Source organism: Clavelina lepadiformis, chromosome 1, assembly GCF_947623445.1.
Source record: "Clavelina lepadiformis chromosome 1, kaClaLepa1.1, whole genome shotgun sequence".
In the NCBI taxonomy this organism is placed as follows: Eukaryota; Metazoa; Chordata; class Ascidiacea; order Aplousobranchia; family Clavelinidae; genus Clavelina; species Clavelina lepadiformis.
The window spans coordinates 22,593,384-22,608,569 of record NC_135240.1 but is presented as its reverse complement, the minus strand read 5'-3'; the positions used below and the strand labels follow the sequence as shown (position 1 = coordinate 22,608,569).

Below are 15,186 nucleotides of genomic sequence, written 5' to 3'. Positions count from 1 at the left end.
CAAAACATACTGTATTAGATTATGTAACGCAGTAAGACATTTTTCTTGATACGTAATATGATGTCATGAACACGGTTACGGTTGTTCAGCAATTGGTTCAGTAATTAATTCACAACCCTGTCTAACTTGATACAGCTCCAAATAAAGACACAAAACAAAATTAAAATATAAATAAAATATTACCAATTAGTTTCCTTAAGTTTATGATGACAATCAGGGATGCACTGAAACCTTTACCCGGACCCTAGGTGGGGAATAAATGTTTTTTTATTTTATTATAATTATTTCAGAATAATGCTGTCCTCAATCAAGCAAAGTCAGTTAATGGGAAACATTTCAGTTTATTTCAACAGCACATACATTACATTGTAGCAGATGTTCATACAAATCTAAGATGTACTGCTGGCTTTCCCCACTGGGCAGCATGAGGTATAGTAACATATGCCAAATGTTACTTATGAAGCATAAAAAGTTAAACTTAGAGAAGTGTTTTAGTTTAGTTGCCTTCATTTATCAAAAGCTTTTTACTAATTTTTAAATGGAAACATTCAAACATGTTAACTTTAATAAATCAAAGATTGTTAAGTTCAACCTTCGTTTTACATTTTAAAAAGCTATAATCGAGCAAACGGACAAAAAGTAAACAATACCAGTTACATAAAACAGCAAAAATGACATTTGCTAATTGCTAAGCGACTTTGACTTTCATTGTAAAAAGTTAAGCTTCCAACTTCACTAAAGCGGAATTGAGTATCAACGATATAGTTGTCCACCTGAAACTTCTGTGAAAGCTTTGCTATGGTGGTAAAAGTTTACAACATTATGTCAGAATATCACTAGCTTTATTTGCAACAGTTGCTTCCATTGAATTCACATCTAAGCACCAAGCTTCCAATTTTGACTTCATTTTTGATATCTGCAGCATTAAGAGATCATTTGATTAAGTATATTAAATAAATGCATACTTGTGGTTCTAAGCTTAGAAAAGTGCTGCAACGTCACGAAGCTGGCCATGTGACGTGTGTAATGTCACAATTACATAGTGTGCTTTATTAGACGTGTTTTTCATAGCATACCTGCTGTTTGTCAAGAACTCTAGGTTGCACCCATGTCATGTTAACCTTTTCTTCCACCTTCAAAAAAATGGTTATAAGGTTTTCACAAATGCATACCTTGATATGGAATACTATATGACTAGGCATTCTAACTCATGAGAAAAAAGGTTTCAGAAACAGGCATCATGAAAATTGTATTGTTTTCATATTACCTGATCGATTGTTCCTTGTACTAGTCCAAGAGACATTGCTTTCATAGCAAGGATTTCTACTTCATCGATCGGTATTCCGGTCTTTGAAGCAATCTCACTGAAATCAATATGTCGGTTGTTGGCTGGTCGAGCAAATGTGATCTAAAGTTCAACAGAAAAATGGTGAAACAATGTATTACAAGGGTTATGCAACAATTCAAATCTGATAATTCTAACCCAACATTTCAAACCCACACCCTTCTAACTTTCCAACAATTCAAACAATAATTCTAACCCTAATTCTTAAAATTGTTGGGTTTAAACTGTCGTGATACCATTACAACTAAACAGCAGTAATTTAACAACTGGTTCATTCAGACATGGGACGTCAATTAAGACTAACCTGCAGTATGCATTAGGATGTTTCATTTTTTCACCATTTTGGAATTTAAAAAAGCTTGGGGTCTCCCTAGGCGGTATTTTGGGCACAATGAAAGAATCTAAACTTTTTTTTGATTTATGACGTCATTTTGAGGTTGCACCCCCTTGTTGAAGTTTCAGTGGAGGTGCATTTTTCTAATTTGGCGATATCTTGGTAACCGATTGAGCTAGTTCCATAATCAAGGTGTCAAAAGATGCAGAATGGCTGGTTTCCTATAACCACTCAATACATTTTAATTGCATTTTCGCTCTAGAAAAAAAGTTATTTGAGAAAAACCTAAGTTTTGACAAATTTTGTATGCAAATCACAATGTAGTTCCCAACCGGACCTTTATTTTGCTTGGTGGTGATTGTAAACTTTTAGATTGGCCTTCGCCATGAAAAGTAAGCAAAATATTTTATATGTAAGCTATACAAACATATATCTAAAATAAACTTAAAATTACAGCAGTTTGTGTTAATAACTGTTACATCGGTCGTTCTGGAAAGATCAAGTAAACAATCATGTTAAACTGCGACTTTGATTTCTACTTTAGCGTCACTCTACCGTGTAAGAACAGTTCCATAAGCCAAATAACAAATGGTATTTTTTATTCAAATTTATTTTTATTCTTTAAACTAACAACAAACAACAGTTCATGTTAACCCAAAAATTTACTGTCTTCACTAATTGTTATCCATATTGCACAGGTATGCTTGCAAACGAAAATCAGTACGTAAGAAAAGGACCATCACAAGCTTTTGGATGCAAATGCATGATTACAAAAGAGGGTACATAGACTGAAACAATGTATGAAACAATTTTTGTACCCTCTTTTGTAATGATACATTTGCATCCAAAAGCTTGTGATGGTCCTTTTCTTACTCTTTTCCAACGCGACCTTCTTCTTGCTTATAGAGAAATCCAGCCAGATGTTGCTGATATGGTAATGAAATATTACTTGGATTATGCGGCACAATGGCTTGACCCCCAAAATGTGGCTTTAAGTGTTTATTCTGAGGTGCCACCTTACCCAATCGAGGCTGTTAGTATCCTCTTCCATGCCGCTATCCATCGATGTAAATAACTTGCTTATGAATCGTAATGCTGGTTTAAAACAATTTTTCACATTGAACAGCAAACAAGCTCCTTGCATTGTTTCAGATGATGTTGATCCAGAATTTTGGAAAGCCATTGAAAACAATAATAGGTGCAATGAAAGGAAAATTGGATGGTTGAAAAATATTCTGCAGGAGAAAATTCGTGAAAACAAATCTACTCTGAGGCGTACTGATTTTCGTTTGCAAGCATACCTGTGCAATATGGATAACAATTAGTGAAGACAGTAAATTTTTAGGTTAACATGAACTGTTGTTTGTTGTTAGTTTAAAGAATAAAAATAAATTTGAATAAAAAATACCATTTGTTATTTGGCTTATGGAACTGTTCTTACACGGTAGAGTGACGCTAAAGTAGAAATCAAAGTCTTAGTTTAACATGATTGATTACTCGATCTTTCCAGAACGACCGATGTAACAGTTATTAACACAAACTGCTGTAATTTTAAGTTTATTTTAGATATATGTTTGTATAGCTTACATATAAAATATTTTGCTTACTTTTCATGGCGAAGGCCAATCTAAAAGTTTACAATCACCACCAAGCAAAATAAAGGTCCGGTTGAGAACTACATTGTGATTTGCATACAAAATATGTCAAAACTTAGGTTTTTCTCAAATAACTTTTTTTCTAGAGCGAAAATGCAATTAACATGTATTGAGTGGTTATAGGAAACCAGCCATTCTGCATCTTTTGACACCTTGATAATGGCCCTAGCTCAATCGGTTACCAAGATATCGCCAAATTAGAAAAATGCACCTCCACTGAAACTTCAACAAGGGGGTGCAACCTCAAAATGACGTCATAAATCAAAAAAAAGTTTAGATTCTTTCATTGTGCCCAAAATACCGCCTAGGGAGACCCCAAGCTTTTTTAAATTCCAAAATGGTGAAAAAATGAAACATCCTAGTATGCATATTCTAAATTGGTTACGCTAAAGCTGGGGTCACCAAACTATGGCCCACGAGCCAGATCCGGCCTGCAAGATTAATTTGTCCGGCCCGTCTCACTGAATCACAAATGAGCTTATTGTATGGTAGCCTATTGAGCAAAGTGGGAATTTGGCCCGTGATCATCAGTATTCATGATTATCTGGCCTTTTGTGAAAAAAGTTTGGTGACCCCTGCACCAAAGCATTCATAACAATACACAGACTTTAGTGAAAATCTTTAAGAACGTCAAAATATAATTACCTCCATCAGACAAAGCAACATGATTTTTTGTCGAAGTTTCATTTCATTGGCAATGAGATCAGGCTAAAAATAATTAGGCTTCAATAACTGCATAAGCATAATTACATACTATTTCAAGAAAAACATACTTCTAAAAGCATACTGTTTTTAGGGCGACATAATGTTTGTGTATTGTTGTTGCTTTACATAATGTTTCTAAGGTGAAGATGCAAACAGATATTGATAACAATTAGGGCAGTATTAATTAATTAATTATTTACCTGGGCACTCCAATACCCTTTAAGGGCATCCATCTTTTCAATATTGCCACTATTAAAAGCAAACAATAAATCAATGAGCCACTGTTTGTTTGTGCCTTTTAATGAATCAAGGATGGGGTGTTGTAGCTGGAAACAAAGTAAAAATATTTGAAAAAATTGTTAAAAAAATGGCAAAGGTGGCGTGTATATAGGCAGCAATCTAATTGTCATTACACAAGAACTAGCTTACCAATTCTCCAAAGTTATAAACTTTATCTCCTATCAATCCGGCGAGTCCAAGATTAAAAGCTCGTTCTTGCTGTTCCGTGACTATAAATTTTTAACAGAATTTTAGCGCTAGGTCCAAGACTCAAATTGTTTAAATTAGAATAGACTAAAACAAACCTGCTACCAAATAATCTATGTTAAAATGTATCTGATTAAGAATCTCATGCTTAAATTGTTCCGACCCTAAAAAAACCTTTCACACGAAGTAACTTTACCTGGTATACTATCTAGCTCCACACAGCCAAGATATCGCAATGCATCTTTGTAATATTCATTGTGGTTAAACTGTATTTGATGGTAATTACTGGAAAGTTCATAAAATCTGCTGTGCACTGTTGTTACACCTGGCAGTGCGTCAAGCATTTGTTCACACTCTTCCATAATTTTCTGAAAATTATTTCAAGTTATTTTGTTATAGTCATATTCTACACTGGTGTAAACACCCAGAAACTCACAACTAACGCAGAAAAGTGGTTGTAAATGTTAGCAAACAACTTCATTGCTGTTAACCTTTGTATTATCAAAATCTTTCAAAAGAAGGTGAATACTTCCCATAGCGGTTAAACATAATATGTTAGCCTCTTCATATCCTTTTGTTTTCTCTTTAATTTTCTCTAAGAAGTCCAGGGCTTCTTTTGAATCTATACAGCACCAGATGTGAACATAAAGATTGATTAAAAATATGTTTAATAGGCTTTGAAGCAGTACTCATGACTGGCGATTTGTCAGAACCAAAATCATATGTATGTATAAATTAAATTACAGCATGGAATACAGAAAACAGTTTAAACAACAAAAGGGCAAAATTAGTAGGGATTGGGACAAAAACTAATTAATGTCGAGTCCGAGTACTTGTTTATGATGTCAATGTGTTTGATATGATGTTTATGTGTTTTGTTTATGGTGACATCGGTTAATCATAATAAAAACACTCAGCAATTTTGCATTTAATCAATGAAGAGTAATATAATACAAATTGATATTGAACCTAACAATAATAGGCTGAAAATGTTCGAATGAAACCGAATGAAACCATTAAGCATCTTAGAAACAGCAAAATGAATATAAAAATATTAGCATCAGTTTCTTGCTGTTACATTGTCCCTTACTAGACCCAGATTCACCATTTTTGTTTTAATTAAAGGTTCATGCATACATACCTTGCTGAGACAGGTGTTGTAAAAGGTATGATACATGCTATGCTATTCTTAAGTCAGCAGAGAGCACATTGAACAGGGTAAATACAAGACAGCAAAATTGTTTTCAAAAAGTGGTTCACAAAGAGGTTTTGTTTGAATGCAAACAGAGATTTCACTTCTTGTACTTATTGTAATAAAAAGTACATGTTATATTTATGAAGCCATATTACGTAAGTCTTCCAATCAATTTATTCATTGTAACTTTATTGATTTATGATTTAGGTATCAGTAGATTTTTAATCATACTATCTTTCAACAACACCCAGCATATGCCATGATAAAGAGCGTAGTAATGAGAATTAATCATTGGTGAAAAGATTAACAGTTGAAAAATGTATTCGACAAAATGCACCTAAGTGACTTACCAATTTGTTAATCAATTTGCCTAATTTTTGTTTCATGCAAGTGAACTATAAGCTGATTGTGAGTGTAAATATAACAACGATGATAACAAGTATTAAGCAATAATTGAATGAAAATACCAGTAATCAGAAATATGCCAACACTTAATGGACTATAAAGTACCCGAATTCGACTTGCCCAATCCCTAAGATCTACGCATATTAACCTGTGAACTGTCTGATGACATAAGGGCATAAAATTTCGACGAGTGAAAGTGGATTAATTTTGTTTTCAAACTCTGTGATAAAATTAGCATAGAGTTCCAACAACGTCGTTCCCTAAACAAGAAATACAAATAAGTAGTATTAGATATATAAATGTTTAATACTGTTACAAAAGTACATGCTTGCAAGATTTCCCATTAAAAGGTACGATCTGTTCATCACCCCACAACCATTTTCATGTTTACCAATTACACAATATTTTGACAGAAAGAAAACTTTTTAGTGAGAAGTAAAATTCTAATTTGTCAACCTTGCAGCATCACCCATAATTGACCACCCTTATCCTTGCAACTATCAAAGAGTTTGATAAAAAAGGGTAAAATTACATTAACTCTTGAGTCTAACAAGTTAGCTGTGATTAAAGGTGCTGTAACTGTTTTGATAATTTAATAATATTCAAAGAAGACTTTGACAAAATGATGTGCAAGTATGAATGAATCTGCAAAAGAAGAAACAGCTTGTTAGTGTGCTAGCTTTCTCACTATGCTTGCCATTACAGGTTGTTTCAAAAGCGAAAAAAACATGGATTTGCAATGAATACATTTTTGCTTTAATTCATTTAATCTATTAATTTTTTTTCAAGAAAACAAGAAGAAGATTGAGGCATCCTTTAGAACTATGAAGAAATATTAAATTTAGATATTTTACATTCCAGTGATAGAAAGTTTCTTCAGGCGGTCATGTATGGATTACAACTTATGATGTTTGTGTAGGAGTGAACAAACATTAATTCTTGTTTGAGTTTGTGTATTTCGAAACAGCAAGAAAGAGTGATGTTTCATTTACATCAATATTGTAAGTTCAGGAAGCTCATTAGCTCCATAAGTAGCCAAGCTAACGGCATAGCTATGTGATACATTAGTACCATGTACGTTTTGCTATATTGGGAAACCCTGTAACATGAAAAAATTTATTCGGGTCTAGTGCAGAAGTGCATAACCAAAGGATACATTATATAGTAGACTCTAGCTATTCCAGTTATGACGTCATTTGGTTGTGCACTTCTGCACTAGACTCATTTATTCTTTCGATCTCGGCGAAAACTGTCATACCATGCAGTCCAGCCGGTACATGTATCATTACTTGAACAATGCTTACCTTTTGAAAACTCTCATCTTTTACAAACGATTGCAATAATGTAGTTAATTGATGCCATAATCTAAAAAGAACACTCCAAAGGTTAGTAAAAGTTTAAAAAATGTTGATATATATCTTCTTCAGTTTGCACTTACTTTTTGCTGTACAATTCATTAATTTTGTCCCAGGACTCGGTTAGATGAGCAGGAGAACTTGTTTTACCTTCAGTCAGGTAATCACTGACGCTAAGCATTTCTTATTTAAATATACTTTAAATCTACAGTGCGTTACAGTTACTGGCCTACACTCTGTAGTGATTCACTGTAATTTCAGACTAATACCCTACGTTACAAAGCATTTTTAACATTACGGTAATATGAAATATTTTGCTGGACAATGAGCATTATTTTTTTTAACATATTGGCTGAACTGGTGTTAAATAATAATTATTTTGTTTGTCTAGGTTATGTTAGTTAATTTCATTCGTCGCAGAGCTTCTATGTAATAATTTCTTTAATAACATAACAGTTTAACATAACATAACATTTATTTTTGCAAACGTATGTTTTACATTGTGCTAAACCTGGTTTACAGTTTATTAATATGATTTAATTTTCTTTTTCCTAAAATTATTCTACGAAAAATTATTGTAATAATTTAAAAAATAAAAAACTTTATGTGTCTGTTAATGAATGAAACGTGCTTTAAAGAAAATACAAAACAATTTTTGATGCTTTATTTTATTAATTTTAAGAATAACTTGATAGCTTAGCAAAGCTCAAAAATTAGGTACATGAATTAGGGGAAGTCCCTTGAGAAAAACTAAAAAGGTTATTTGGCATTTTGCCTAACCGTGCAGGTATTTGACATCGAATCCCTGAACAGTGAACTGTGCTAATTGTTATATAAGATTTAATTGTCATATATACATAATTATCATGTATGACAATTCGCACAGAATGCCGCATATTAGAATAGAACCCTAAAATAATTTTAGCTTGAAGAAATTGAAGTAGCCTGTATTACTTGCAGGCTACTTGTTACTACTACCGGTACTTGTTTTACATTTGTGGCAGCATGTTGGAAGAAATGTCTTGCTTGTTGAAAGAAGCTGATTTGAAATATGGTGAAAAAGACTATGATACAGCCGAGGAATTGTATTCATCTGTAATAAATAAGTGCAAAGAAGCGTTTCCTGATTTATTCACTACATCCAAACAGCCAAGTGAAAAAGAACAAGTAATAAAGTATGTATAGCCTACCATTTTAATAAGTTTCTTACCACATAGGCCAACTAACTTTAAAATAACCCCAGGACACAAGATGGAATATTAGCCTAAACTTTAATCACAATCACGACATGTAAAAAAAAGTGTCCGAAACTTCAATTTTTGTGTGGAATTTTTGTGCTTATCAATTGTCTCATTACTCATTTTGGTTTTACAACATTGTTTAAATTACTAGAATGAACTAATATGTCATGAACCACATCAATTATTATATTAACTAACAATGGACTCTCAAATATGCTATATTGTTAAATAATTTTCTGTATACCAACTTCAGATAACCAATTTAATAAATTCCTTCAGCTTCCCGTAACAAGCATGGACTCTTTGTTTATTTATTGTTTGTTATTAAACTGTTAGTTTAAGGGAGGTTCTCTAATTTGTGCTTGAGCATTATGTGTGCTATCTGCTGTGTTTGCTTTGTGTGCCATGTGTCCTAATAAGCACTCTTACTGCCTGCTATGAGTCACATTTCATTATACTTGTGTGTGGTTTGTTTTCAATGTAATTTTCCTTTTTTTGCACTTTTTGTCACGATAATATAGAACACTTACATGTGCAAGCTGTGGTCGCATTGCCTTGTATTATATTTTCTATTTTTATATGTTGCACTTGCATTACTATATTGCGTTAACTAGCCTAGCTCACTTAAGATGTTCTCTTCCTACAATTTTGAAATGATGTTGCCCAATGACAGTTTTAAGAAAACAACAAGTTTTAGTCTATTTTTAAATGTAAAAAATATATAAAAATTGACATAACAAGCAAAATTTTTTGAGTTAACTGCACTGAAATGCTTATCGCGCTAAATGATTTTTAAAAAAACAAAGGAACAAATTGTTAAACGCTATAAGCTGTCAAACGGCAAATGGCAATGCTGCTAACATTGTGCACATAGGGACTAATGCACATAAAGCACACATAGTACACAAGCATAAAAGATTTGTTACAAAATTGCAAGTGCTTTCCTATATTTCAGAATAGTAAGCCATTCTCTTAACAACCGCGGCCAAATAAAGTATCTTCGAGTTGATTTCGAGGAAGCAGTTGAAGATTACACTGATGCATTGTCTTTGGACAAAAGGTCTGAGGTTTTGTTTTACAACAGGGGACTCATTCACTATCGACTAGGTGAAAATTGATCATAATAATATAATTAATAGGAATGTGTTTTAATTTTCACAATGCTCTTAATTCTGTTATGAGACCGTAAACACAAACATATTAAGTTTTATAAATACATTACACATATGTGGTTATTTTGGTTCCTCAGGGCGATACACACAGGCACTTTCAGATTTTTATGCATCACTGGAAATACAACCTCATTTCAAAGATTCCATTGAAGCAATCCGCATTGCAAAGATGGAACAATCTCAGAAAGGAGATCGGGAGATTTAACAATATACTTACCAATGATATCTTTATCAAATTGAAGAATATATTTCTGTCAGAAGCAACGATATGCAACACTCTTCTTTCTGCCTTTTAAGTGTTGAATGTTCTTCTTGATTTTTTTTTATACTTTTCCAGTGCTTTACTTTTTTATCGAAAGCAAAGTTACTGTTTAACATGAAAATCTTGCTGTTACGTTATGTAATATTTAATTTTCTGCTATATTTAAACAGAGGTTATGATAGCAGATAACTGTAAAGTTGATAACTGAACATGCGATCGGTATCCTTTGTTAATCACCTCAAGTTAAGTACAGGCGGAAAGGTGAGCCAACAATGTATGGCATTAGGAGATGTGGATGGAGATGGTCAAAATGAACTTGTCGTTGCAGTGGAAGGTATACATTCCACTCTCCATAAGAATCTTTCCACATAAAACTTATATTTTATGTTACGTCAAGGTGGTGACCTTAAAGTCTACAAGGGCAATTCCATTGAACCTTGGTGGAAATTTAATGAAGCTGGGGATATTTCATGTGTTGAAATTGGCGACGTGTGTAATGTTGGAAAAGACTCTGTGATCGCGTTTACAAGAAATGGGCCGTGTTCCATTATTGATCTTTCAATAAGGTAAAAGTACAACTATTATTGTTATTGTGTATACAAGAATTAATTTTACTCCAACCATAGTGGTGGATTAGGTTAATATTTTTAATGCGAACTGTAGCGCTACAGATGACGGTGTCTCATACACATTGAAGCAAGATAGATTACCAGCAAATATAATTAATGTTCTTATCGGAGATGTGGACAAAGATGAAAAGAAAGAGTTGATTGCTTGTCACAGTGATCAATCTGTTTCTGCTTACCGGTGAATACTAAAGATTTAAATATTGGAGTTTGTCTGATTCATATAGCTAATTTAATTAATTGATATTGGTTAATATAACCTATACTAAAAACACTGGAAACTTGTTAATCAAAAGTTAAAGGGACTGATTAACTTAATTATCTGCAGTTGGTAAAATTGGTAGCAAATAACCACAAACTGGGAGATAACAGATGCACTGTCAGCAATAAATTAACGCCTGTTTGTCTTTTCGATCACGATCATTTTCGGGTCCTGAAAGCCTCCACTCAGGTTCGTAAGAGTCCTTGTCAAAATAATTGCAAATCACCATGGGGTTTATGCTACAACATACGATTTTTTGACTAACTTTGAGATAACGGGTGCTATTTCTGGCATTGGCACAAAAATCGAGTTAATCGATAGTTCCAGGTGAAGAGCTTCGAGGTATCATTAGTTCTTTGCATGCATTTTTATACCCGAACTTCCGAGACCGGTGAACTTGTTAACTAAAATTAAGCGAAGTTGGTTAACAAGCTTTCACTGTACATGTCACACAACACATCAAAGTTTTTAATCTGTCTAGTGTTTAAAATTTTGTCTTTATTTAATCACGAAGGTGGCATGAAAAAGAGAAAAAGTTCATACTCCTACAAAGGTGGCGGTTGCGTAATTTAGCTGGCAACGTCACATTACATAATGCTTCAGAAAAGGGTAGACCTACCATTATGGTTTCACAGCCTGGTTGCTCATATGCAATTCTGTCTGTTGATTGGGTATTATTTCTGTTCATATATATTTGCATTTTGTATGATAGACATGGCAAAACTTCATTTCAGACAAAAACATTTTCTTTATTTGTGTCTTCACATACAGGATGCAGCTGATAATGCGACATCTAGATTGAGTCATTGTACAGAAAACATCCAGTATACTCCTTTGTCGAGGTAATTGGTGAAGTTTTGTTAATGGTTGAAGCATCGCATTACTTTCATGAATTAATTTTTATCATAATTTAGTCGTTCAAGGCTGCAAAACCCATCAGTGTTATGTAAAATTCTTGGAGACATTCGAAAAAGTGGTGAAAAAATGGCAGGTTATTTTGCGCTATGCACTCTTGATGGAACTTTGAAACTCATGGAAAAAGACAAGATGTTGTGGTCACTGCAGGTAAAAAATTTCTTTTACTTTAAAAGTATACAGTCCTTACATTTGTCAAGATGACAGTCTGCATCAACACAGTAAATCTTACTGAGTATGCTAACAGCAGCACTGCTCCTCACTTACCTTATATATTGCCATGAATAGGTTGATCATCAGTTGTTTGCCCTCAATAAAGTAGACGTTTTAGGAGACAACAGGGAAGAAGTAATAGTTTGTGCTTGGGATGGTCAGACGTATATAGTTGACCATGATCGCAATGTTGTTCGATACCAGTTTCAGGACAATGTTCAGGTATTTTTACAGAAAATGCTTCATTGTTATGACTCAGCCACATACAAGCAACTACTTTTCATTTTGTTCTAGGCTTTTTGCGCTGGGAAATATAGTGCTGATGGCAAAACTAACTTGCCATGCCTTGTCTATGCCGATTTCCACAACAAGATTACACTTTTTTATGATGTGAGATTATCGTTTCTGAAGGCAACGGACTTTTTAACTGTAGCAAATGGTGATGCTGAAATGAGAGAAGTTTTTACAGAATTGGGAATAAATGAACAAGAGGTAAAAATTTTTATTAACATGGCAGATTCAATAGTCTATTGTAATTCAAAGGTCATGTTAATTAAATAACTTCATTTCCAACTTATAGGAAAAGAGATCATATTTAAAGAATTGTCTTCTTACAAAAGTTCCCACATCAAGCAATGATTGCTTGAAAAGTTAAACTCAAAGTAATGATCCGGGAAGTAATTGTGTGTTTCGACTCGGTTCCAAGTTCCAGCAGAGGAAGGCATTTTGGCAGAGCATTTGAATTAACCAAAAATACAATGAATCAGCTTTTTGGATACTGTTTAAGTTCATTTGAAGTGCTTGTACTTGCAAAACAGTTTGCTTAGTCTCTTAAATGTAATCCTAGTATTGCAAACAGCAATGAGCAGAAGATACAAAGGGCAATGAACTTTCCGATCAATGAGGATAACAAATGCTTTCGAAGATAGCATGGTTGGTGTTCCATCACCATCTGCTACAGACAACATGGCAAATCTTGCTTGCTAAAATGCAAGCTTTTTCAAAAGCAAATACAAGTTTTGGTCAACATTCATGCCATGTAAGTTATTGGCATCTCCCTGTAATCGCATGAGGAGTCCTCCAAATGACACATAAGCTGATAATCTGGATGCCACGTCACCGCCAGTTTCATCACCTTCTATCCTATAGACCTGCAACAATGAATATTTTGCAAAGTGAATGGCTAAATTCTGATAGCAACTGTTCAAGTCCAGATGATGGTCAACTAATCTAATTTATAAAGATATGTAAATATCGTTTGCATTTGTCGTTTCTTGATCTACATATATTTGTTTAAGTAGATCAAAAGTAGAGTGATTTACAGTATTATTAGCATTTTCAAAAATTTAAACTCTGCAATAAATGCTATCCAAGCATACACAGTACCATACAGCAATATGGGGCTGCAGAAGCTGACTTGGTAGTGCAATGCTTAGATTCCGAGTCACCACAACACTGTTGCAATGCACTCGGGAAAGGTATTAATGACGTTTGGTGCTGATGAAAAGTTTCCAATTGGGGCAAGATTACAAATTTGGCAAAGATTGCTCTTGCTTACTTTTCCGTACATGACGTACTCAAATTGATCTGCCCTGGATGGTGTATTCTCCCAAAGTGGATTAAACTCACCATCACCAGGTGTGCCATCTTCATTTAGAGTATTTGCAAGAACTAATCGAAACTTGTCGCCCAGTTCAAGAGGATATACCTGAAATGTAAAAATCACCATTATCAGCAAATACTTACCAGTATTTTACCAGTAAATTGTTATTATACGCAACTATAAGCAAGATAAGGAGAATGGGTAAGGGTTGCAACTGGGTATAGGGCTATGGGTATATGGATATATAGTTGCGAATAAGGTGTGAAGTCAAATATGAATCTTAAATATCAACTAATTTTGTTACTTCAACAATACTAATCTGCAGGTGCGGGCTAAATGCTTTATTTTGTATGAGGTAAGAAACCAATAAGAAAACTTTAAAGTGTTCGATTGTATGATTGACTGTAAAGATGAAGAACTTTTTATAATTAATTTTATCAAATAAAAAACAAGCTCATTTTAGTCATTCACCAATATTTGATTGAAGTAAACATGAATATCCAAGTCTACATATTATTTGTATTCTCATGAATCACAATCTTTTTCAGTTTGGCAAATCCTTGGAAAAATATTATCAACAAACAATTACCAGCAACGCATGTTACATGATAAGTTTGCGCAATGCATACAAAAACTTCATTTAACTCTACCTGTGTGTTAACATCTAAAATTAAATCCATCTTGAAAGATTCACTGTCACAATGTAGCCTTGACACTCTATCAAACTTTTTGCCCTCTGGGTCAACATCTTTAATGTCAAAGATATCTTCAAACAAAAGTCCAGTGGCCATTTCTCCAAGGACTGAAGAATATGTCTTGATATGTTTAATGTGATGAAAGCAAGCAAAATTTTGTGTGCTTTGTTTGATTACAGTATCAGGTACTTAATTCACTGAGAAAGGAAATGATGAGTCAGGTTTTTTTATATTTCACCTTCAGTTGTAGCTAACCTAGCCTACATGCCCTGCACAACTTGGTATCACTTCAATGCTCTATACTAACTACAATGTCCTGCTATTACATTACAGTACATCTATGTAGTTGTGCAATCGAATCGTTAATTTTTCGTCATTACCCTATGAGTATGCCTATTTACAGAATTTAGACAACCAAAAATTGCGTTTAGTTTGTGAATTAGTATAAAATTAATCAATTACAATACTATTGAATCGAATAGGAAAAAAGCTAAAATTGCATCAACACAGAATAAACTATATAGAAATACAAGAGTACACAACTTTTCCTAAAAGAGTCACGCTGACTCCACAGTGCAAAGCATACTGGTAACTGCACCCGAGTTTTCTCTAGTCTGTGCTTTCTGTACTCCATGACTCCAATGCCAACTTCAAGGAGAAATGTATCTCTAAAAAAGCAGATGTTCACTCTTTATTTATTTTTCGTTCCCCCACACA

At 33.6% G+C, this 15,186-nt stretch overlaps 3 protein-coding genes across 4 annotated transcripts; 1 reads left to right on the top strand and 2 right to left on the bottom strand.

Annotated features, from left to right (window-relative positions):
• Window positions 1-321: 321 nt before the first annotated feature.
• On the bottom strand, window positions 322-7,746 carry LOC143465113 (26S proteasome non-ATPase regulatory subunit 13-like). Its single transcript, XM_076963281.1, has 11 exons — window positions 7,564-7,746; window positions 7,430-7,490; window positions 6,274-6,385; window positions 5,017-5,147; window positions 4,722-4,893; window positions 4,469-4,548; window positions 4,240-4,365; window positions 3,980-4,042; window positions 1,268-1,408; window positions 1,077-1,133; window positions 322-916 (listed from the first exon to the last, which is right to left on the bottom strand). The coding sequence occupies exons 1-11, from the start codon at window positions 7,659-7,661 to the stop codon at window positions 821-823; spliced, it is 1,137 nt and encodes a 378-aa protein (XP_076819396.1). The 5' UTR covers window positions 7,662-7,746; the 3' UTR covers window positions 322-820.
• A 538-nt stretch (window positions 7,747-8,284) lies between these two features.
• On the top strand, window positions 8,285-12,890 carry LOC143463401 (KICSTOR complex protein ITFG2-like). 2 transcript variants are annotated; one of them, XM_076961875.1, is made up of 11 exons: window positions 8,285-8,655; window positions 9,677-9,781; window positions 9,971-10,489; window positions 10,553-10,721; window positions 10,819-10,962; window positions 11,558-11,714; window positions 11,815-11,885; window positions 11,958-12,108; window positions 12,247-12,393; window positions 12,466-12,663; window positions 12,752-12,890. In XM_076961875.1, the coding sequence occupies exons 3-11, from the start codon at window positions 10,366-10,368 to the stop codon at window positions 12,824-12,826; spliced, it is 1,236 nt and encodes a 411-aa protein (XP_076817990.1). In that variant the 5' UTR covers window positions 8,285-8,655; window positions 9,677-9,781; window positions 9,971-10,365; the 3' UTR covers window positions 12,827-12,890. The 2 variants fall into 2 exon arrangements, with proteins under 2 accessions (XP_076817990.1, XP_076817986.1); XM_076961871.1 differs by having other exon boundaries at window positions 9,677-9,828.
• Window positions 12,658-14,688, bottom strand: LOC143463418 (DNA-directed RNA polymerases I, II, and III subunit RPABC3-like). The gene is made up of 3 exons (XM_076961884.1): window positions 14,425-14,688; window positions 13,730-13,879; window positions 12,658-13,322 (listed from the first exon to the last, which is right to left on the bottom strand). The coding sequence occupies exons 1-3, from the start codon at window positions 14,563-14,565 to the stop codon at window positions 13,155-13,157; spliced, it is 459 nt and encodes a 152-aa protein (XP_076817999.1). The 5' UTR covers window positions 14,566-14,688; the 3' UTR covers window positions 12,658-13,154.
• Window positions 14,689-15,186: the final 498 nt, after the last annotated feature.